General features: G+C 45.1%; 1 protein-coding gene across 1 annotated transcript in view; it reads right to left on the bottom strand.

Annotated features, from left to right (window-relative positions):
* The window catches only part of ANTXR1 (ANTXR cell adhesion molecule 1), a gene marked incomplete at both ends in the record, with an annotated part of 238,604 nt that overhangs the window by 64,725 nt on the left and 149,380 nt on the right, over positions 1-24,499 (bottom strand). Inside the window, 2 exons of the mRNA XM_080711616.1 lie at positions 588-683; positions 8,861-8,902. Of these exons, the coding sequence (XP_080567742.1) occupies positions 588-683; positions 8,861-8,902 (138 nt within the window). The remainder of the gene's footprint in view (positions 1-587; positions 684-8,860; positions 8,903-24,499) is intronic.

The following is a 24,499-nucleotide window of genomic DNA, read 5'->3' as shown; positions in this document are numbered from 1 at the left end:
GCCAGCCATGTGCGTGGACATTTAGGGGAGGAAATGTCCAGGCTGTGGGATGGACTGTGTCAATGCCTTGCGGGTCTATGTGAGAACTTTGGACTGTATAACAGTGAGAAAAGAAGCCATTAAGCTGGGCATGGTGGTGCGTGCCTGTAATCCCAGTACTTGGAGGCTGAGACAGGAAGATTGAAGGTTTGAGGACAGCGTTGGCAATGTAGTGAGATTCTCAGCAATCTAGTGAGACCCCATTTCAAAACAACAACAACAACAACAACAACAACAACAATAACAACAACAACAAAGAAAAGGTGTTAGGATGTAGTTTGGAGAGAGAATGCCTCTGGGTACAATTTCCAGTTCCCCCCCCCAAAAAAAAAACAATGGGGGGTTTGAGCAGATGAGTGACCTGCTCTGACTCACAGTGGGCAAAATATGGGGGTACATGGTTAAAAGGCTGCACCTTTCAGCTCTCCATCTTTCTGCCTCATGTCCACATCTCCGTTGGAGTTGAGCATGAGTGTGACCGTCTGCTCAGGGTCTCCAACACTGAGCAGCTAGCATGAGGATAAACATACGCCAAGCTATCCCCTCACCTCCATCCTCTTAATGCCTCCAACGCCTCGCCCACCATAGTAAGAGGCGTCCACCGTAGGCCACTTTTTCTTAGGCAGACCATCATCATCTTCTTCCTGCAGAGAGGACATGACACATGAAGGAGAGAGCACCGCCGTTGTGCGTATGTGCCCACTATAACAAAGTGGATGGGATCAGATTCAGACTGCCTGGGTGAAATCCCAGGGCTACTGCTTACTGGGACCTTGGGCAAGTCTTGAAACCTCTTCAAACATATTTTCCTTATTTGTACAGTGGGAACAAAAGCAGTACTGCCTGGTAAGACTGTAGCATCATCCTGGGAACTGCCCTCCTCTCCATCTCCCCCCTTCCCCACACACCATATACACACCAAAGTTCCTGGTGGGAAGCACAATCCCCAATGCAACAGTGTGGGAGGTGGGACCAACAAGAGGTGATGAGGTTGGATTAATGTTGTTATCTCCAGAGCCGTTCTTTATCATAAAGAATGGCTTTGTTATGAAATTGAGTTGAGCCCCTTTTGGTCTATGACTGCCTTTCAAAGTAAATGCTCTCCTGCACTTCCACCTTCTGCCATAGGATGGCGCTGCAAGAAGGCCCTTGCCAGATGTGGGTCTCTTGGCCTTGGAGTTCTCAGAACTATGAATTTCTTTTCTTAATAAACCACTCAGTCAGAGATATTCGGCTCCAGCTACAGAAAACAGACTAAGACACAGGGGTTCTCAGATCTAATTCCATCTGTGCAAATGATTTGTGAATTTATATCTTCAGTCCTGACTCTTTCGAACTCCAACTTGTGATTTGATATTCGCATCTTCTCCTGAGAGCTAGAAAACACCATAAGGACATCACAGCAAAGAGAAGTTCTGATCTCCCTACTAAACCCACTCTTCTGCAATCTTCCCGCCACCTACTTTTTTTTTTTTTTTTTTTTTTTTGGCACTAGGAATTGAACCCAGGGGCATGCTACCTATAAGCTACACCCCCAGCCCAATTTTATTTTTTATTTTAAAAGAGAGTATTGCTAGGTTACTGATGTCCCATTAAGTTGCTGATGCTAAACCTGTGATCTTCCTGTCTCAGTCTCCCGAATACTGGAATTACAGGTGTGCACCACCACGCCCAGCCTGGGCATCACTCCTGAATCCTTCCTTTCCCCGGTCACCACTCCTATACCTAATCCCAATTTCAAGTTCTGTTGACCCTACTTCTAAATGATCCCACCTCCTCCTCCACCTGGAACTGCACCACCCTGGACCCAAGCCCCGATGAGCTTTCTCCTAGGTATGGGACATGCTGTGAGAAAGTGTGTATTACATGTGGCTAGCCCAGGAAAAATCTGAAATTCAAAATCTGAAGTCCAGTTTCTACTTGACGTCTGTCACCTTCGCACCATTATACATCTGAAAAATTATAAGGGGAGACCTTCCATTATCTCTGCTTTTAGAATAGCATTACGTAGTCTGAGGAGGTGTCCATGAATGATGTTGTACTTAGAACTCAATTAAATAAGGTGATATAAGAAGGCAGTTAACTCAGTGTCTGCGGCTTAGTTTAGTGACAGGAAATTAGTCTTTATATTTTTTAAGATGAAGGGAGGAAACAAGAGGGGCTTGTAGCTTAGAGGCAAAGGGAATGATAATTAACAAAACTGCTCTTCATCTTGGCGTTGTAATGATTCCTGTCTTGGAGAGAAAAATTTCACCATTTATAGCCATGGATGGACTATAAGGAAGTGGCATAATTTTTCTCCTGGGTAGAGAAAGGAAGCTGGAAAAGAGTTCTATAAAGCAGAGGAATGAGCTTTCGGGGCCCACACTGCTCAGAAAGCTTAAAGCCCACTTGTATAGACCACCGTGTGGCTTAGGGCTTTCCACACAGGAGTCAAGGTACAAGCAAGGGAAAGCAGTCAATAGAAGGGAAGTCAAGGCTAGAGATGACAAACAGAGTAAGAACTCATTAGAACATTAAGACTCCTGGTGTTAATGTATCTGAAAGGACAGAGTGATCACAGCAGACTAGGAAATTTATAACACGCCTGTAGCTGACACTTGGGTCTCTCTTTACAAAAGATCTGTTTGTCTTCACCAGGGCACAGTGACCCTTGGAGGCAGAGTAGATTCTGTAACCCCTGTATTCTAAGTACACACGAGGTGCTCCGTAAACAGGCGCCATGTTCATGATAATCACATCACTGAACTCACACGGCCTTTACCACTTATGTGCCAATCCCTGTTCACATGCTTAGATGGATTAACCATTCACTGTCACAACCAGCCAGGGAGGAGGAAGGCAGTGTTATTCCCGTTTTAGAGACTGGGAGCGGTGACTCAGTTCACCCTGCTGGTATGTGGCAGGGCCGGACTTGAACTCAGGCAGCCTCGTGGCAGATTCTGGGTTTTGTCCTTTGTGCTCTGCTTTTCTAGTTAAACGATGGCATCAGATAAATGCTAATTTTCTACTTCTCAGGCCTTATGTCTGCTAAGTGTAATGTTTTTTGTACTGAGGACTGAGCCTGGGGACCTTCTACCTCTGAGCTACACTTTCAGCCCTATTTTATTTTATTTGGTGGTACTGGGGTTCCTGGAAGCCCTTCTACCTCCGGGCTACACTTCCAGACCTATTTTATATTCTTTTATTTGGAAGCAGGGTCTCTTAAGCCACCGAGGCTGGCTCGGAACCAGTGCGTTCCTCCTGTCTCTGCCTCCCAAGCGCGGGGATTACAAGCGTGCGCCACCATGCCCGGCTATTTTATTTTAGTTCTTTTGAAACAGGCTCTCACTAAGTTGTAAGGGTCTCACTAAGTTGCTGAGGCTGGCTTCAAGCCTGCAGTCCTCCTGTCTCAGCCTCCCAAGCACTGGGATTACAGGCACGTACCACCATGCCTGGCCTAATTGCTGACATTTATGACCACAAAACAGGACAGAGTAAAACCCAACACCCAAACAATATACTAGTTTGGAGTATTTTATTGTATGATATAACTTCAGAAGTTTTCTTTTACCTTATGATGTCAAAGCAGGAAGCTTATGTGTCTTTTTCAAAAAGATATATTTTTGTGGCATCAGGGATTGAGCCCAGGGCATTCTACCTCTGAGCTACACCCCCAGCCTTTTAAATTTTTTATTTTGAAACAGAGTCTCTCTTCCTGTCTCCATCTTCCACCTACTAGGATAGCAGGTGTGTGTCACCCCACCTGGCTACTGATGTGTCTTACGTATATGGTTACACATGACCACTAGAGGTGTATGTACAGTTCACTGCTAAGTATCAGTGCACATAGATAAACAACAATATGGCTCCACAAAGCCTGGGCATCCTGATTTGGGGCAGTTTTCCAAAAGAGATAAAGGAAATTCTATCTCCTGAAACTGAACACAAGAATGTAAGAAACTGCAAGAATAAAGCTGCTTTCTTCAGTAGGAGACTGAACTGGTCTCCCGGGTCCCCTAAGTTTTTAAATTATAGAAATTAAAACATTAGAGACCATTTAATGGGTCCTTTTCATTGTGCAGAAGTGGACATCAGATCTAGAGCATGTGAAATTCTTGTCTGGTTTCCTGATGCCCCGTCTGGTGTTAGCCCTCTCTCTGCCTCATACTTTATCCAGGGATTAAACCCAGGGCAATCTAGCTCTGAGCCACACCACCAGCCTTTTTGATTTTTTTTTTATTTTGAAACAGAGTTCTCTAAGTTACCCCACAGGCTGGCCTCCAACCTGTGATAACCCTCTTTCTGCCCCATACTTTATCTGAACTTCAAGAACGATTTCCAATTGCATTGCTCTCATTTGCAAACTTCTTGAATGTTTGGGTATAAGAAGATGCATAAAGTCATTTCCCCAACCCCCTCCCAGGCTTCCTGGCACACCACAGCAGTCCCTGCCCTGGTCTCTCCACTCCCCAGTGAGTGAGGCCCTAGGGAAGGAGGGCTGGGTGTATCACAGAAGGAAATGCCTAGAGGTAAAAACATCTGCTTCACAAGGCTCCAGACCCACCAAGCCCATCCTTCAGTCTCTTGACCTGCAGCTTGCCTGCCAAAATTAAACAACTAAAGTCAACACGAGGGTGCAGGGGCTGACCAACCGGGGAGTCAGAGTTTCCTCTGCAGCAAGCATGGCTCTGTTTACATATTTTGGAGACCAGAGGGTTTTGCAATCCTCAGGAAGAGAGGATCTTTGATGTATCTTTTCATTTGGCTCAAAACTGATGGAGTAAAACCACAGACCCTAGCAAGTCCACTATGACAATCAGCAATATTTGGGAGTGAATTTCTATATCTAACTAAAGTAAAGGCTCTTGGGAAGTTCCCCCGCCCCCATATTTCCCTTCAAGGATGTAACAGGGAGAGGGTGTGGGAACCATCTGTATAGAAACCCTCAGATGTCTCTCTCTCTCTCTCTCTCTCTCTCTCTCTCTCTCTCTCTCTCTATATATATATATATATATATATATATATATATGAAACAATCTTTGATGTCTTCTATGGGTATTGGCTAAGACAAATAACTTCCCATGAACAAGTAGTGGAAATCAGGGTTTGGGGAGAGGACAAGCAGAAAGGAGTGATCTTCTGCCAGGGTGCACCCTAGGGGATGGCGGGGAGGACCCGTCCACAGTGGGAATGACAGGGATGGAAACAAGAGGCTGTCAGGCTGTCTGATCCACGGTCAGAAGTTATTGGCTGCCCTGTGGTGTCACCCAGACTCATACTTAAGTCAAAGTCCCTGTGAAGATAGCCTTTGCCAGCGGTGCCCTGGGGAGCGCAAGAGTTGGGCTTGCCAGGTGTTATCTACACAAGTCAGCGGTGCCTGGAGGAACCGCAGAGGTCAGGGAGGGATGCTGGTTTCCCATCAGGAAAATTATGTCTACATTTTAAAGGATGTGGTGGTCTCAACCAGTTGGCTGATATTGGGGTAACACAAGTGGCAGCATGTTCCTTAGATGATGTGGCCCATTCTGCCCTGCTTGTCCTCAGGCACATGTGGGTGTGCCTTTAGGTCAGCCCTGCTCAGGAAAAATGGGCTGCAGAATACCATCTGGTGTACACAGCGGGTTAGCCAATAATTGGACGAGTCCTGTGCTGTTCTCAGACATTGAACTTTTCCATCTTTCCCAACTGTGCTAGGAGTTTTTAGGGTTCCAGATGCCTGGTAAGCCCTTCCCCCACTTCTTCTACTCATCCTTTAAGATGTCATCCAAACAGAACTCATTTTGTGAAGGATTTGATTTCTCAGAGATTTCAGTTTCCCCTGAGCTCTCACAACTCCTTGTATTGAGCCCTCCTTACTCAACAAAAGCAATCGAGGAGACCAGTAGGTAGAAGCCTCAGATGCTGGGGCTTCCTCACAGTATCACTCTGTGGATACTGTGCATGGTCAACTCCACAGACTCAATGGGAGTAACGCCCCCTGGAGTTGTGCATCTGGTGGTCCTCAGCTCATTCTTTACCACCTTGCTTCTCTGCTTTCCACTTGCTAGAAAAGCCAGATGACCACTTTGAACAAGGGGACTCTCAGCCTCGAATTCACTGCGGGTCCCAATAGAAAAGCATAATAGAAACAGAAGCTAGCCTAAGTAATTAGGCTTTCTTCACTTTTCTTTCTTTTTCCCCCTTCTTTGCTGGTACTGGGGATTAAACACAGGAGTGCTCTACTACTAAGCTATATCTCCAGAGTTATTTGTTATTTATTTATTTATTTATTTATTTATTTATTTGGTACTGGGGATGGAACCCAGGGACATTCTACCTCTGGGCTATACTCCCAGACCTATTTTTAAAAATATTTTATTTGGAAACAGGGTCTCTTAAGCCAACTGAGGCTGGCTTTGAACCTGCACAATCCTCCTGTCTCAGCCTCCCAAGCATAGGGATTACAAGCGTGTGCCACCACGCCCGGCTATTTATTTTTATTTTGAAACAGAATCTTGCTAGGTTACTGAGAGTCCCACTAAGATGCTGAAGCTGGCCTCAAACCTGTAATCTTCCCATCTCAGCTTCCCAAGTATTGGGATTATAGAGGAACTAATTTCAAAATCAGCTTTAAAAAATAATTTAAAATTTTACAGAATTGTAATACACCTTACACCCACATGATAAACCCTAAATGACTCCAAACAAGGGCCATTATTTGTCCATTCCTTCATTCACTCACTCAGGCAACTACAGTTGAGTCCCCACTGCTTGCCAGAACAGTGTTCTATCTTTAGAAAAATAAAGAGAACGCCACTGTCAACAACATGGTCTGCGTTTTTGAAGGAGTAAGTTTTGGGAGGGTGATGACCTGAAGCAAGGAAATAAGACCATGGAAGCTGCCAAGTCCGGGAGGCTCTGGGCGGCAGAACTAAACCTCGCTCGATGGAAGGAATCTCAATGTTGTATGGCACTAGACGCACATAAGCCCTGCTTACACCATGGTGGGAACTGAACCCAGGATCTGGAGATGAGAAGATGGTCCAGATTCAGATCACGACAATCAGAGCACTGTATAAAGTACGCTGCATGGGCTAAGTTGTGGGACTTGTTTCTTTGGGAGTTCTTCCTTTCTTTTTTTTTCCTGCCATAACACATTAGGAAGGAGATTAGGGCTGTCTCACTCAAAGGCCAAGGAGCTCTTGGGGCCAACACACGTGCTAAAGGTGCTCAGCACAGCCTGCGGCCTGCTCTGGCCAGCCCAGAGCGCCGTTAAACCTCAGCCTTCAGATCATGTGTCTCAAGGCTCTCATTCTGTTTCAGAGAGCCAGTTCTCCTTCTTCAGTTGAAAGCATAATTTCTCTAAAATTATCAGATGGAACCCCCACGATGTCTCTTCTGCCATTGCTTTTAGTTGTTCTTTCTTTTTAGCTCCAAAATTGTGTCATTAGGTGGACTACTACATCCTCCAAATATCCGTTGAGCTTGTGCTGTGTATGGAGCCCTGCGCTATATGCTGGATCTGGGGTAGATCAGACCCCACAGCCTTGTACCTGAATTCCTCAGTGTACCATGGCCACGGTGGCTGCTACGTTGCTTTCTATAGACAAATGCATAGCACCAAAGCAGAAGAGCAGCAAGTTTTACTTGAACTTAACAGAGGGAGGGGTCATTTTCACCTGGGCTGACAGAGCAGTCCTGTCAAGGGAGTTTCTTGTTCTGTTTTTCTACAAGACACAAAGCCAAGATGGAATTCTGGAGCTAGCCATGGTGCCTTCTCTGGAAGAATTGAAGAAAGGCTTTCGTGGATGTAAAGAGGGTTTATTTTCTCCCTCTTTGCACAGTGATGCAATTTCCTTCCTTGATTTCTGGGCAGAGGGTTAGCATTCCAACAAGATGTGCTTTGATTGATGGCAGCTATTAAACCTCGTGGCTTACAGGAATATGGTTCAGGACAAAAGAGACATATGGAATTTTAAATTTAATCATCTTCCTTTATTTATGTAGGAAGCTTGAAAAATGCACTGGGAGAGGAGAAGGGGTGTGTGTGTGTGTGTGGGGGGGTGATGCTTGGTTTGTACACAGTGACAGAAGTTAGGGACTGAAGTGTGAACTTGAAATCTTGTCAATATATTTTTTGGTCCCACTGAGTTCTTGGGTCTGTATTCTGGCTTCTAAATTGGTGGGTGTTGATTCTAGGGAGTCCAGCTATCCCAGATTAGAAAGCACTGTTATGCAGTCCTGCCCAACGTTGCTTTTCCTCATGATTAGCTTCTAACATCTCCACTGTATTCTATCCCAGGCCACACCTGCATCAGACCTGCTTACTGCACAATTTAGTGGTAGAGTAGATTTGGGTTTTTTTTTCCTTGAGATGAAGAGGATTTAAGAGCAAGCCCAGGATATTAGCATATCCTCCTCCAGCATATTTTCATTATCGTCTGGCAAATCTTTAGGTAATACTGTTTTAAATTAAAGAAAAATGGAACACTTCAACCTCAGGCTGTTTCTAGAACCAATGATTGTTTGGAGAACGCGGCAAATTTTCCCTGATCCATGCACATAAAGCAAAAAGCTGCTGCAAGAAAAGAACGCTAAGATGGTTTAGAGGAAAATTCGACCCTCATAGTTGCAAATAATTGCAGAGATAAAAATATTTACATTTGCATCTCCAATTTTATTTTTGTGGGAAGGAGCCATTTGGCCGTTGGCAGACAGTTTGCTCAGTTTCTCTTGGTCCCTGGCTAGGAAGGAGCCAGAGGCTTCCCTTCCTGCTGCTTCACACTCTGTGGGGCCCGGCCAGCTCTAAGCCCCACTCTGCCACCCTACCCACCCAGCTGTGCCCTGCTCTGGCACTTACCTCGCTCTCTTCAACAGGGGGTGGAGGGACCTCCTTGATAATCTGAAGGGAAAAAAAAAAAGAACAGATCAGTGAAAATTTCTAGCCACCCACTTTCTAGAAGGCTTGCCTTTTTGAGTTGCATTGGTATCATGGCCATAATCACTTCGTGAATGGTCCCAAGCAAAGCTGATTTAGTGCCATGAACTGTCTGGACAGAGTAGCAGTAGCTCAGTTAGTCAGAGCAGGACTGTGGGCTAAGGGTTCCATTCTTAATGCTATAGTTCCATACAGAGAAAAATGTCTCATGGATGACGTTCCATGTCTTCTCCAGGTGGCTACATTGTCAGTGCATTGCCATTTATTCATCCAGCCTTCCATCTATCAAATCATCCACCCTGCTTTCCAACTGTCTGCATATTTCACGAACAATGGATGTTTGTCAGAAGTTAAGATGGTGCTGCAGAGATGAGGCAAACACAGAGCACGCGCAGGTAGCCAGTGGTCCTGAACCTGTCACCTGCCATTGGCCCCAGTGGGCACCCGCGGGGAGAGGACGTGACACAGGTCAGGTAGAACAGCTCCTGACAGGAGGCAGCAAAGGAGGAATGTCCAGGGATTTCTTTCAGGGCACTGATATTCAGGGGCACAAAGATTTGGATAACAATTTTATAAGACTGTGCTCTGCAACTGTCCATCCTCAAGGCTGAAGGGAGACACAGTGATATTTTGGGCAGAGAGGTACTAGGGAGCTCTGTGAGAGGATGGAGGCCCCAGGGGAGAAGGGCATTGGGAGGGTGCCTGTCGTATGCCTGTCTCTGATTTGTACACCCCACTCCTAAAGGAACGTACTTGAAGTTGATTGGATTTAGGGTCTTTTATATGGCAGTTTGATACATTCTATCTCTTGGGGACTCCCCACCCTCACCCAAAGCTAGTTATCAGAATTTTGGGTGCCCGATCTGCAGTGTTTTACTTTAGAGGGATTCTGGAAGGTGCAAAGCTCATCACAAGTCTCTGGGTGTCTCAGCATCAGGGCTGTGCCCTTTGTAGATGGTGTTCAGGCACTGCCCACAGGACCTATCCTTTACTCTTCTAGCCCGGGAGCTCGCACTGGCCATAGACAAGGCTCCCTGGCCAGTATCGAGTGGCTCCTCACCTCACCCTGCTAAGCACATGTTCCCTCTGACTGGATAATCTACGCTCCCATTCACTAGGCCGTCACCCACCCACCCTGCCGTTTTTATCTGTCAGGTCATCTCTGTATGATAGAGGATGGGCTACAAACCCAGCCAGGGTCATCTGAAAGTATGGTATTTAATTAATGGAAGAGGCAGAGAGAAATGTCTCTGGGGGTTCAGAGCCATCATCTCATCTGCCTCCACTTCCTGGCTACTGTGGGAAGCCGTGATTTCTTTCACCCACTCAACCCTGGCTCAGAATTCCTCCAGGAGCTCTCTGGGGAGGCCTGTTACTGCCTAGGACTGATCTCTAGGGAGGCATGTTACTGCACAGGGCAATGAGTTATTTTAAAACAGGAAATGCCTGGAAACTGAAGGGCAGGGTGAGGAGCTGGGGACAGAGATCTGGAATGGAGGGAGGGGAGAGAGAGGGCGAGCAGGATGTTTGGGAACACAGGCAGTGCTGTGGGCAGCGGGCATGCCAAGCTCCCTGGCTGCGAAAAGGTCGGGCAGAGCAGCTGGGCTTTGATCTCCACTGGGCTGTTAGCTGCTTCCTCTCTGCACAGAGGCAGAGTGCTTGTCCAGTGTCCACCCGGCCCTGACTGTCCGAAGCTCCACTGTCCACATCTGCAAAGTGGAGCAAGAACATTAACTTGCAGGAACTGAGTTGTGATGAGCAACTGTGTGCGTTATGCTCTTGGTACAGAGCAGTGATCCAGAGATGGGGTATAGTCTTAGACCTCTCCTTCCCCGTTCTTGTTTGCTTCCTGACCTTATTACATCTTTAATAAGCCCTTGCATGTGCTGGAGGACTATGTATGATGGTTTTTGGATGGAGAGGCCAAGAGTCCAGAGCTTCATGAAATGAGTGAGACAGGAGGCTGACATCCAGACAGTTGCCAGGAGGTTCAGGGGAGGTCAGCAACCGCATAGGTGTCAGCACAAGATAGTGGCCAGGAAGAGTGGCCTCAAGCGGCCCATTCCCCAGACCCACACATCTGTGGGGTTGCTGCTTGATGTAATTTATTAAGTATTTATTGAATATCTACATCCTACAATGGGTCAGACTTGGAGAGAGGACCCAAAAGACAATGCCAAAATACATGACTTATTAAATATCAGTCAAAAGGGAGCTAATTTGTGATTTAGATTCCCTGCTGACATAATATAAGCAGAGCACTTCAACTTCAGCAAAAGTGCTCTCCTCTCAGGAATTGGGTACCTCCAATCTGGCCTCATGGGCCAGTATCTGGGGATATTCCACAGGAATGAGGAAGAGGTCTTCCAGCTGCTTCCAATCCACAGACCATCAGCCAGCCCCCAGGGACAGGGAGCAGCTGGCCCATAGGATGGCAAAAGAGCTTTTAAAAGTATGATCCAGACAGGCCCAACTCGACTTGATTTATTGCCAAGCAGCGAAGCTGGATGAGGTGTCTTTGAGTGGGCCGAATTCTCGTGCCAAGACCAGCAATGCAACAACCAAAGAAGTGCTCCGAGCACAGGACATGTGGGCCTTCTTGGTGCCCTCCACCAAGAGCCAGAGCCCAACCAAGAGCTGCTTGGGTAACAGCCTGCATCCATTTCAAGCCCGAAGCCTGGCTCAACAGAGTGGTCTTAAAAACATGCATCTCAAAGTTCTGAGCTCACGCTTCAATACTTAAAACCTGACAGTGGCTTCCTGTGGCTCAGAGGATGAAGCACCACCTGGCCCTGGCTCTCTTCTTTCCTCTGAAACTCTCTTCCACATGCCCTGTAGCCTCCCATCCTGCCTAAGGGCTGGCTTCCTCCTCCAGGCCCAGCCACACCCCTCGTGCTGTTCCTAGTTAATACCTGCTCCTTAGACAGGCTGCCAGGAGGCACACCTCCTCTGGAACCTCACAGAACTCCCCAGGTCCCCCTTTTGGGCTTGCAGAGCGTCTGTTTTCCATAGTGCCTTTGATCGTAATTGAAAGGTAAATTGCAAAATTCTTTGCTTCCAAACAGCATGACCAGAAAGTCTTTATTTCCAACCAGAATGCGAGCTAGCACCTGCTGCCAAGCTTGGGCTTGATTTGACCCACTTTCCTTCTTTGCAGGTTGGGGGAGGTTTCTCTTATTTATGGGTGGGCTTTTTGGCTCTTTCCTCATTGGGAGGGACAAAGAGAAGTCGAATAAAGTTGAGGAGATCCTTGTAAAACACCTAAAAGGAAACCCTCTCGGCAAACATATTTATGAGTGTAACGTGGTAGAATTGAATGGCAGTCCTACCACTCAGATTGCTGTTTGGGGTGGGCAGGAAGTGACCCTGTGCCTCCGTGGTATATCTGCCCTAAAGCCCTCTTTTACACTAATAGTTGGCTTCGAGAAGAAGAAACCTGAGATGGAGGAAACTTCTGAGTTATTTGGGTGCATCTCTGCTACCTGAGAATTTCTTGAAACTGCTATCAGTTGGGAGATGCATCTTGTCTCTTTCATCAGTGACTTTAATTCTGATTTTATTCACTTCTGTTCGGGAAGACATGGGGTGGCAGATCTGACAAAGACTGTCATATGAATAAAATAAAAAGTCAGAAAAGGCCAGGAAAAATATTGTACAATTGGAACATTACTTCTTACTGATTTAAAACAAGTTCAAGTTTTTTTTTTTTTTTTTTTTTTTTGGTGCTAGGGATTGAACCCAGGGGCATTCTACTACCTCCAAGCTATATCCTCAACTCTATTTTCTATTTTTTATTTTGCTATAGGATCTCACTATGTTGCTTAGGGCCCTGCTAAGTTTCTGAGACTGTCCTCAAACCTGTGATCCTCCTGTCTTTGCCTCCTAAGTATTGGGATTACAGGCATGCAGCACCGTACCTGGCTCAAATTCAAGTTTTTATGAGTGCCCCTGAATATGTCTTTTGGAAATGGTAGTGATGGAAAGTGTGGAGTTAGCATGACATGAACAGAGCATAAGCCAAGGGCTGTCTGATGCCCACAAACTTTAGACATTGTGGTTTGTGAATCCAGTTCAGCTGCTGAGTCTCTACGAAGCTCTCCCTTAAAATTTATTCTACCAACTGTAAAGGTGAAATAGGCACCTGCAGAGTTTATTTCACTTATTATGCTTTTCCTCCAGAATTTCTGAAATGTTGCTCCTAATGTGAAGTTTTGGTCGCTGTTAACCCCATTGCTACTATGGCCCTGTGCAAAAAGAATGTGGACTGTCCACATTTTAACCTGAGCATGCTTCCTTTCATAGCTGACAGCCACACTGGTCACTGGACAATTTATTTAAAGTTGAGGTCAGGCCAACACACTGCATGGGGAGCAGGAGGACGGAGGCCTGGATGTTCCTCCAGAGCGCCCCGTTTTGTCTCCATCACCTCGTTAGGAAATCCTCCGTTATAACTTCACAGTTCATCTCTTTCCTGTCTTTTCCCTCCAGGGAGACAGATACTCCTCCCATGGCATGAGACGTGGAACTAAAGAAGGGAATTGTGTTTTGGCTCTTTTCTTCTTGAACTGTATCTAGTGTCTCAGTACCCTTTCTGCAAGAAGCTGTTTTGGGGTGTCTCCTGCAACCTCCTCTACACCAAAGGCCTGGTCTTTGGTTGCAAAGGAAAACTTCTTGACATGCAGGTAGCCCTCTGTCTAGACCAAGGTCAAGAGAACAACTTAAGATCATTATTAACAACATTAGCCCCTTGTCCTCTAATTTAAAGGTAAACTCTTTGAGGATGGTAAGCTCTTGAGGATCAAAATTACCTGGTGGGCTTCAGGAGCAGGTCTGGGGCCAGGCATTTGAATTTCTAACAGGGCCCCAAATGACACTGACCTTGCTGGCCCGCATTTTGAGAAGCACGGCAACTCATTTCTCTAACATCTCTAGACATGAGTTAGGTATGGGGGGAGGTATGGTTTGTTTGCTTATGGCTAAGTAGAAACATCAGCTTTCAAAATATTTCCTTCTAACACTGCTGGTGTCCTGGTGAGGGTGCCCCAAGCCTCCACCGCCCCGTGGTGAGGCAGACACAGTACTGTAACAGAGAAGACTTCAGCTCCATTTGCCGGCTCTTCTGGGCTTCTTCAAGCGAGCATCTGTGTTCATCCATATGCAGACCTGGCATGGCCTGGATCCCTGGACCCAACCCTGGGGCAATCCCAGCCAGATAGCTCCTTGGAAATTAGGGGCACAGATCTTCTCTCTCACTGTCTGCACCCTTGTCAATTAGCTCACTAAGCTGTGTTTGCATCTCTTTCTGGACCCTGAGCCCCCGGAAGCCATGGGCATACTTGGTTAGCTTTATCTTTGATATATAGCTCAGTATTTGTTACCCAGTCACTATTTCTGGGATGAACGAGGGTGCATTCCTGCAAAGGGAAAGAACACATTTCTGATTACCCTAAACTTCCTTGCTTCTCAAGTGAGCACGTGGTACAAGATTCACTTCTTGCTTGCCAATCCTCCATCTAAATGTTTCTTTAGTAACTAAGATGCTAATAGTTCTAACTGCTAAGAGCACGCTGTGACACTTAGATGCATCATGGGAATTTCACCAGTGTCCTGGATTGGACTTTCCCTTAATCACTCTGCCTTACGGGACACCATCCCATCCCCTACAGATTGGATAATTACTTCACTAAACACCTATTCTATCTCCTAAGCTCTGGCCTCCAAGTAAACTCACTACTGTGGGCCAATATTCTGCTTCCATCTTTATGTTCCAAGCAAATTTCCAAGAAGGCTTCCTGAAAATTTGAAAAATACATGCATAGTCTCTGTTGTTACCACATTGAGCATATAGCATGAGATCTGTCATATGTGCTGAGCAATATGTCACTTGTCATATGTAAGCTGAGCAATCAAATTCCCAAACTTTGACATTGTTAGCTTCATGCATGGGAAGAGAGGAAGGGTAAGGAGGGTGTATGGAAAAAGATTACCCGGCAACGCGGGCTTGTATGTTTGCATCATTTTGAAACTCATGATACATAATTACATTGCACCAACAAACGTCTCAAAAATAAAAGTGATATGTTTAATGTTAAGAAAAAGAAATTATGTTAGCTTGAAATAGGATTTATCTTAGGTTTTTTTATTGTGGTGGTACTAGTAAAATTCAAATAACGTTCATCATTATACAACAAAAAATCTGGGGTGATTATTTTTGTGTCACTGAACAGCATCAGGTGAACATGAAGATGCTTCCCAGTTGCCATGGCGACCACAAAACCCACACATTTCTCACCTGTTTCTCACTTCTGTTTACCCTTGCGCAATGCAAGCATTGATCATGGTCCTGTGCGTGCATTCTGTACTTCATGGAAGCATTGTATATGGCTTTCTGAATAGGTGCGTGTGTCCTGGTTTTATGAACCAGGGACTGAATGGAGGAGGAGAGCTTTCAGCTTGTGCAAGAGAAGCTTGGAGACAGGTGAGAGGGGTCAGGGTCCTGTGAGGGCCACAGGCAGAAAGAATAGGGCTTCATAGGAGATCCTGCTGAAAACCAAAGGAAAGATGGCAACTCTCAGAGATTAGTCTGCTTTATAGGAAAAGAGCCCAGGGGCATTCTATCTCCGATATACTCGGCCCTATTTTTTATTCTTTGTTTTGAAACAGGGTCTAAGTTGCAGAGGGCCTCGCTAAGTAGCTGAGGCTGTCTGCAAACCTGTGATTTTCATGTCTCAGCCTCCCAAATGCTGGGATTACAAGCATATGCCACCATGCTTGGCTGTTCAATCTTAATTTGGAACCATATAAATAGCTCTTAAAAATATAAAAGGAGGAACCTGGCAAATCAACAAAAGCCTATTTTCTATTTTAAGCCCAGCAGAAGGAATAACAAGACAATGAGTCACAGCTATCCACCTCTGGTGTGTGTCACTTTGGTCCCAACAATGTCCTTTCTTCTTTCTGCAACTCCAAGCAGCAGTGCAACCTCAACTTCGTATCCATGAGGGCATTTTACATGTTTGTATTTTTCATTTTTGTTTTTGGAACTGGGGATTAAACCCAGGGGCATATACCTCCCAGCTACGCTTTTAGACCTTTTTTATTTTAAAACAGGATCTTGCTAAGTTGCTGAGGGTGTCACTAAGTTGCTGAGGCTGGCTTTGAACTTGTATATTCATATTTTAAAAGTTAAGGCAAACAGTTACATTTACTGTAGCACTTCTTAAGAATTTAAGGTATTTAAAGTAGTGGAATTTTCTATTGACTTTGTTATTCTTTTTAGTGTATTATTCTTCATAAGATTATCTAGTTTTGAAGTTCTGCTCTGAATCATTAGTGCTGTTGTACTCACGGGCCAAAATTCCAAAATTCAGTGATATTTTAGGAACACACTTCACGTTATAGGAAAAATGGTGACACTTAGAGAATTTTTAGTGCATCTGCTATTTAATGATTGTTAACTTTGGAGAGAGTGAAGGAAATACTGTGGACAGGGCCTGACTTCTTCATCTGATTTCTGGTCTTTGTGTTTCCATGTGTATAGTACAACCCCGACGAGTTGGAGCAATAGTATTCCTCGGGGTTTGGGTACTTTGGGACTGTGAGCTCATGTGTAGTTCACATTCACCTCTGGAATTGAGGTCTGGGCTGAGGGACCAATCTACCAGAGGATTTGAGTTTCCTCTTAAGGATCCTAAGTTCTTTCAGAGTGTGACCACTTTTTTGTTTTCAATGTGCAGAACCAAGAATTCTTAGGGACACACACAGCAAACCTGTCATTTCATGGAAGAATCTAACTTTAGGCAAAGGATTCAACTCCAGCTCCCAAGTTTTTCTTCTTCTCAGTACTGGGGTTGTACCTAGGGGCATTCCCCCTCTGAGCTACACTCCTACCCCTATATTATTTTATTTTTATTTTGAAACAGGGTGTTGCTAAGTTGCTGAAGACCTCACTAAATTGCTGAGGATGGCCTTGAATCTGTGATCCTCCTGTTTTAGCTTCCCAAGTACTGGGATTACAAGCCAGTACCATTGTACCTGGTACTCTCAAGCTTTTAAGAGCTCAGAAAAGGCTATTAAGGCAAACCTCTATGATACTTTTACTTTTTTATTTTATTGTGGTACTAGGGATTGAATCCAGGGGCATTCTGCCCCTGAGCTACACTCTAAGACCTATTTTATTTTGAAACAAGTTCTCACTAAGTTGTAGAGGGCCTTGCAAAGTTTTGGAGGCTGGCTGTGAACCTGTGGTCCTCCTATCTCAGCCTCCCAAGTACTAGGATTACAAGTGTGCACCACCACACCCAGTTGCCTACAGGTTACTGAGATCAGAAAATCTCCCCCTGAATAGCCTCTGCCAGCTGATCCTCATATCCTCACCCCCAGATCTTTGCTTTGACCCTGGAAATGTCCCCTACTTTCTTGTGAGCCTGGATCTGCATTTAAAACAACTCTTATTATTTTTATATAGGGTTTTATTTTTTATTTTTTGCTGTCCTTGTTTTGCTTTGAGGTCAAGAGTAGTTGATTTTTCTTAAATGTTTATTTCCTGCATGCTCTGAGGGGTTAGCTCAAATAAATGATGTATTTAGATGGCCCAAATGTTTTGGAGTCTTTTATTTAAAATGTCACTTATCCTGGGACTTCTGGGTTGCTTACAGCCAATGCAGAGGCCAGCTCCCTGGCCACGCAGGTCCTAGGGGAGGAGAAGTCACCAGAGTAGAGTTGTGTATAGAAGAAATGCCAATCCAGATCTGAAGAGACATCTGTTCTATCACAGATAGAATGGGTGCTTGCTTTTGACATTCCAGCCTTCCGTTCTGATCCCTAAGCCTTGGAATAAGTAGTCTTCCACTAAAAGTCAAGAAACCAAGGGAAAATGGGCAACGTAATGTAGAAAACACTCAGGAAGGGAGAGATGCTAGCTGGTGGCAGATCAAGCAATCTTTCCACTCTACAGAGCAATGAAGTTTAATGGAAACCTCATAGCTGATGGAGAGTGGGTTAGAGCTGGCTGGGTATTGTTAAGTACTGCGGTACTGAACACTGCAGAAGTTTAGTGAAGGCTGGTGCCAAGGGTGTTGATCTGGAATGAAGCACAGCTTATTTCTTTCTCTTTTTTTCTCCATTTGGAACTCAAGTTTTAAATAATTTTGGCTTATTTTCCTGACACTAGGACTATTTATTTTCCTTTAGTACTGGGTATTAAACACAGGGAAGCATTCAACCTCTGAGCTACACCCGAGCCCTTTTTTATTTTGAAACAGAGGCTCACTAAGTTTCTGAGGGTCTTACTAATTTGTTGAGGCTGGCCTTAAGCCTGCATCCTTCCTGTCTCAGCCTCCCAAATACTGGAATTACAGGTTAGGGTTAGGGGAAGCTGAGTCTATTTAAAAGAACATGTTCAGCAATCTCTTAAGTGAGAACCATGGCAGGAATTTTGACATGAGTTGATAAGGCCCGGGCGACTTACAGGGTAATTTAGAAAAATGGTTGTGCATACTTTCCTTTAGATGAAATGTCAGTGTCATGGTGAAACTGTACTAAGTGAAGTAGGAGAATAAATCCATGAATTCGGCGTGCCTGATGCTGGGAGGAGGAGCAAGCTGGGCTATGGGCAAGCTGATCCCAGGCACTAGCAGTGCCACCAAGGCGTGAGCAGGGCAACAGGGAGCGAGGATGTGTGGACGATGTGCATGGTACTTTCAAGCTCATTAGCACTGATGCAGCCTCTGAGGAAGGTAGGAAAGAGGATGGATCTCAGAATCTAGGAGCTTCAGCTGCCTCAGCATTCTCTAGGATTGTGTTTCCCAAATCCATCTGGTAGAATACCAGTGCCCTTCCAGATGTGAGTATGCCAATTGGTGTTTGGGAGGATGGGGTAGGGAGGAGGCAAGGAAGAGTTCCAGGATCAGAATAAGTTTGGAGATCCACAATGCAAGTAGGGGCTAGTAGAGGCTCTGAGGAGTCTTCCAACAAAGACAGTAATTCAACTTAGTGTAGTAGTGTCTTTCAAAACTTACTGTCTAAATACCTCTTGTTCTAGAGTGTGGCTATTCACATTTTGTAGGGTATTGCTGTCTTGAGGACATAGTTTGGGAATGCTGCCCCTGTTAGTTGCATCATATAATCCTCAGGTGGTTTCGATGTGTAGCCAGACTTGAGAACCACAGGCCAGGGAATCTCCAATAGATTCATGTAGAGAAGGTGAGAATCTAGGGAAGCAACCTTGGAGGCGCTGTGGTTCCACTTTCACATGAGGAGACTAAAGATAAAGGATGTGCTCATTCCTTCAAGTGACAGAGGATGTGGTATTGGAACCTCATCATCTCTGACAACAGCTTGCCTCTTTCCAGTTCTCCTGCAGGTGTGGGTACCAAGTCGGTGAGTTATAGGGCAAGCATGCAGCCCGGCTCATCAGGGATGAAGGAGGCAGCGGGGGAAGGTGGAGACAAGAAAGTACTGGGTGTGGTATGGAGCTCTGGAGGGGAGGGATGGACCGGTCATGGCAGACCTGGGTGTGCTAGTGAAAATACTTTTGTGAGCTGTAGAGTGGAAAGTGCCCAGATGGGATGGGTGGAGGCTGGAAAGGGATCAAGGAAGTACAATCAGGCTAGGCCCAAGATGCCTGGATAAAGAGCTGCTTGTGTGAGTCATGTTTTAATTAAACAAGCTGTCAGTAAATCCCTCTGGTGATGTTAGGATTGGTTGTCTGGCTCTACAAATTAAATGCATGTTTCAAGGTGTGCAGAGCATTATTTGAGGACTTTATTTCAGTTTAAGGCATATCAAATTCTCCATTAATTTTGTGTCTGCAATTTGTCACTGGAGATGTCCAGGAGGCTTATTTGTTGACCTATCTTTGAAATCCAATGAAGTGAATTAAAAAACGATCCTTTACATAATTCATTAAAAGTTGTTCATATGATACCTACAAGGCCATTGAAAATGAAATTTAACAGAATTTTGTTTATATAGGAAAAATTCTGAGTGTATGCACATGTTCCTCTCCCAATGAGCTGAAAAAAAATATTTGCTCTTATTTGAGCAGAAATATGATGATTTGAGTTGACCTAAATAGCACAGTGGTTTAATTAGTTGGATCGCAGAAGAACTGCAACTTTATTGTAGGATTATTTTTTAAAAGTAAAATTGAACCTCTTGTCATTTTTAAATGTGCAGTTTTCTAGCAGTATGTCTTTTTCACATAGCTGTGCAAATGACTTCTAGAATTTTGATCTTGCAAGATCTTCTCACTCAGATTCCCGATACACCATTAACCTCCCAATAAAATGGATGCATTTCAAGAAACCAATTTGCCTTTTGTCAGGTAACATTCGATACATAAAAAATGCCTCTAACATATAGGTAGTGTAGGGAATATGTTAATACAAACAGTCAAGAAACCACCACCCAATATAGTTCTATTGGATTTGGGGTTCATTCTGTATCTAACCTTTCCCCCAAGATTACTCAGCTTTTTCGTGTAGTCTGGAAAGCATATAAATTGCATAGGAGGCACCGTACTCATTTTGGAATTGTTTTCTGCAATTAATTTTTCTTTTCCCTGGAGGAGCTTATAGCATAGTGACAGAAACATATATTATATATGACATGTATAATATAATTTTATATTCACACACACATATATATGAATGAATATGTATCTTCATATATATACATATATATATATATATATATATATATATATATATATGAATGAATTAATGCTCTGATAGAATGAACAAATGCTCTGAGATGGGTGTGAAAACAGTGCTGCCGAAACCAAGTGAGGCAGCAGCCGACTGCTGGTAGGGAGAAGGTGTGCAGGAAGCTCCTGAGATGGAGTGAGTGATCACTGAGCTGGCCTGTGAGGAAGAAAGTATTGTTGGTAGAGCAGAGGAAGAAGATGGAAATATTTCAGCAAAAGAAAACAAGAGACCATAGGAGAGAAATGCATGGTATATTCAGATTTCCCCCACGAACAGTGGGCGTCTGAAACATTCATGTGCCCAGGGACGGTGGGGTGAGGCTGTGAGAGGAGGGAGGCTGGAGGTGGACACACACACACACACACACGAGGACCTTAGAACATTAGAAGAACAAATGTTATAAGTGGCTTCTGTGTGTGGAGAGAAAAGTCAATCAGTAACATGAGGGCACTACACTCTTTTAGAAAGTGCCAGCAGCCCTTCCGGTCATGCCACGAGGGTGTCGGACTGAAAGGGCTTCTCAGGGTACAGCCTCTAGCAGAGTAGGCTGTCTACTTAGTGTGAAGGCCAGTGGTAGGATGGCGTATTCTCCAGGAGAATGGTCACAGTTGGGAGGGATTCCTGTCTGTGAAGTGACTTAGGGGTTTGCTAATCAGTGCCCAAGACCATACAGACGTGCGCTGGCCTCAGTCAGCAGGCTGGGGCAATGCTTTCCTGAGGCCATCAGCACCTGGGGAGCAGGAGAGGAGAATCCACGGTGCTTGGTCTGGGGTGGGCGGGCAAGTGGGTGGGAGGTAGGGATTGAGGGTATTCATGAGAGTGTCACCAGGGGTCAACAGATGAAGGGATGGGGCACATTCATTCTGTCCTCTAGAATGTTTCTTTTCTTTTCTTTTTGTGGCATTGAGGATTTAAACCAAGGGCATTTTACATCTGAGCTTTGCCCCCTTTTAATTTATACAACCCTTTTATTTTTTGTTTGGGGGCCCTCATTGGACTCCTTTTAGATAGGACTCAGTAGGGTTGCTGAGAGTTGCTGGGGCTGGTCTTGAACCTGTGATCTTCCTGTCTCAGCCTCTCAAGCACTGGAATTACAGGTATGCATTACCACATCCAGCTGTCCTCCGGATTTCTGATGAAGAGCAGCCAGTGCCCACTGCTAACCAGAGCCTGACAGTGTCTTGCTTCCTGCTGAAACAGAGCTGGGATGCGAAGGCCTTTGCTGGTGTGCCGAAAGCCACCACCCTGGCTTCAGGCTCACACAGGGCACTGGCTCCTAGCTGGGGTGACGGTGGCTCTCGGGCTGCTGGAACAGTGTAGTGCCCTCATGTTACTGATTGACTTTTCTCTCCACACACTGAAGCCACTTACAACATTTGTTCTTCTAATGTATTTCAACTTCCTCCCTCCTTGATTCTCTTTTCATTTGGGTTTCCTGACTTTCCTCTTTGAAAAGTTCAGTTTAGAGATTTCAGTATTATTGGTGCAAACTTGGGAGCGGGCGCAGTGGGATGGCGTGACCAGAAGGGCTCTGGCAATACCCGTTTTGGAACGGAGGCAAGGATCTATTTGTTCCTGGTAGAACACTGTCCTTTCAATTTTTTTCTTTCCAGATTTTTTCTTTTCTTTTCTCTCCTCTCCTCTTTTCTTTCTTTCTATTTTAATTTCTTTCTCTATTATTTTATATTGTGGATGGAACCCAGGAACATTCTACCTTTGAGCTACAACCTTTCTATTTTGAAACAGGGTCTTGCTAAGTTGCTGAGGCTGTCCTCAAACCTGTGTTCCTCTTGTCTCCGCCTCCCAAGTATTGGGGTTATAAATGTGTGCTACCATACTTAGTTTGAATTTTTTTTTAAACTCAAGTCACCCCAGAGTGCCTAGCCCGATTCCCCTCTCTTTCAGTGTGAGTGGTACTTGTGCCAGTGACACAAACACCTAAATGCAGGACTAAATGTAGGACTCTCAGAAGCCAAAAGTACACTGGGGCACCAACAGGTGAGCTGGGAAGCACTGAAGGTGTTCCATCCAGGGTTGGGTCATTTCTTTCTTCATCAGTCGTTACTCATAGACGACATTCTGCTACGCAGACAGTGTGTTAAGTTAGGCTCCATTCTGCTGGGAGTTAAGAGCCCAGATGAGAAAGGGGCCCTTGAGGGTGGCAAGATGCTAGGAAGTCATTCTAGACAGGACCAGTGGGAAGCAGAGGATCTGCAGGCAGAGGGCGGGGCTGAGGAGGCCGCCCCGCCCCGCCTGCTCACACTGCTCATTACACATACCAGTGCTCTTCATGATTAGGTAGGTACCTGTCCGATTAAAGAATAACCAAAAGAGTAAATGGGAGTGTCTCTCTGCCGCCTAGCTACCTGCAGGACTTTGAGCTCCTCCCCGATAGCCAGCCATGGAAGGGTTACTGTGAGGCTCAGCTGCAGGTTGGAGCAGAGACCAGCCTCAGGCACCCTACCTATCTCAGGTTCCACCCTGCTTTCTGTCTTTTCCTCCAATGTCAAGATGCACTGTGGTACCAGGTCATGGGGCATTTCCCAAGCTTGGCAGGGGGCAGGGAGCATGATGGAGTTTTGGGGACCAGCGTTTACAAAGACGACAGTCTTCTGTTAGTCCAAGGCTCTGATGAGGGTGCTGTCACTCTGGTTAGAGAAACTTTCTGGAATCCTCTGGCCAGGGATGTGTAGGGAGCCTGTGCTTCCTCTTTCCTGCACGCTCTGGTTTAGAAGCCACATGCTCATGTCCTGTCCACCCCCCCCCCCAACACCATCACCCATCCAGGCAGCAAGGAATCAACAAATAGCTTGGGGCACATCAGGCATCGGAGCCCCAGCCAGCTTTCAGAAGTAGGGGTGGGGGAAGTTTTCATAGACATCATAAACAGGACAATGAATCTCCAGGATCTTCCCTCATAAAGAAATCCTTTGGGACTTACAAAATCCAACCACATTAGGACATTTTGGCTGCCTTCCAAAGCAACAGGGGCTTAACCAGATAAATTCATTGAAAAATATTTTGAATATTGCAAAACAATCTGGTCTTGGGTAACACTGCTTCCAATAACAAAAGGTTTATTTTGAGAAACATTTCCTACCAATGTAAATGGAATGCCATATGGTCTATAGCACTAGATTGCTATTTCAGTAAAATACATTTCAATGATAAGAATACACAGCATTTTCTATGTGGTAGGTACTTCCTAAGCACTATGCATTTACCACCTATGAGTTCCTTATTGTCCTTATAAAAGGAGGAAACTGAGACAGAGAAGGGTTAAGTAACTTACCCAAGAAAACATAGCTGGTGGCCGGTGGAGAACTTTTTGGTTGTTTTATTGTTCCTAGCAGCCCCACCCCAAGGCAACTGTTTATAATAATCAAAGGGCCCAGGTACACAATACACAATACATGCACTGGTGTTCACTGATGGCTGTCACCATCCCTGCCCACCCCCTTCTTCTTTAAGAGCCCACTCTGACTTTTTTTCTCTCTCCAGAATTCTGGACTTGAACATGTGCTTGTTTTTGAATCATCATAGAAAGCATTCTGGCTGACTCATGGGGGATTTTTTTTTTAATCCTCAAAATAAAGTGGTTATGCACCCTTAAGTATTTAAAACTACATTTAACTCTTGGAGCTGCTGGGCTGAGACTCTGTTTAGCATCTTGGTCAAATCAGCGCAGTCGGGATGGTACTAATTGACTGAAGACTTGTGTCTGTCCCAGGTCTGTCTCTGCACAACGTGTGTTCTGTCTGCCTCATCACCCCTCTCCAGAAGTTCCTGCCACATGGTCCCCATCCTGGCCGGGTTTCTCATCCCCTTCATTTGCCACCTCTTTAAAATGTCA

Source organism: Muscardinus avellanarius (assembly GCF_963383645.1).
Source record: "Muscardinus avellanarius genome assembly, chromosome: 15".
NCBI lineage: Eukaryota > Metazoa > Chordata > Mammalia > Rodentia > Gliridae > Muscardinus > Muscardinus avellanarius.
Note: the sequence above shows the minus strand (reverse complement) of the source record. Positions and strands in the feature narration are given on the sequence as shown.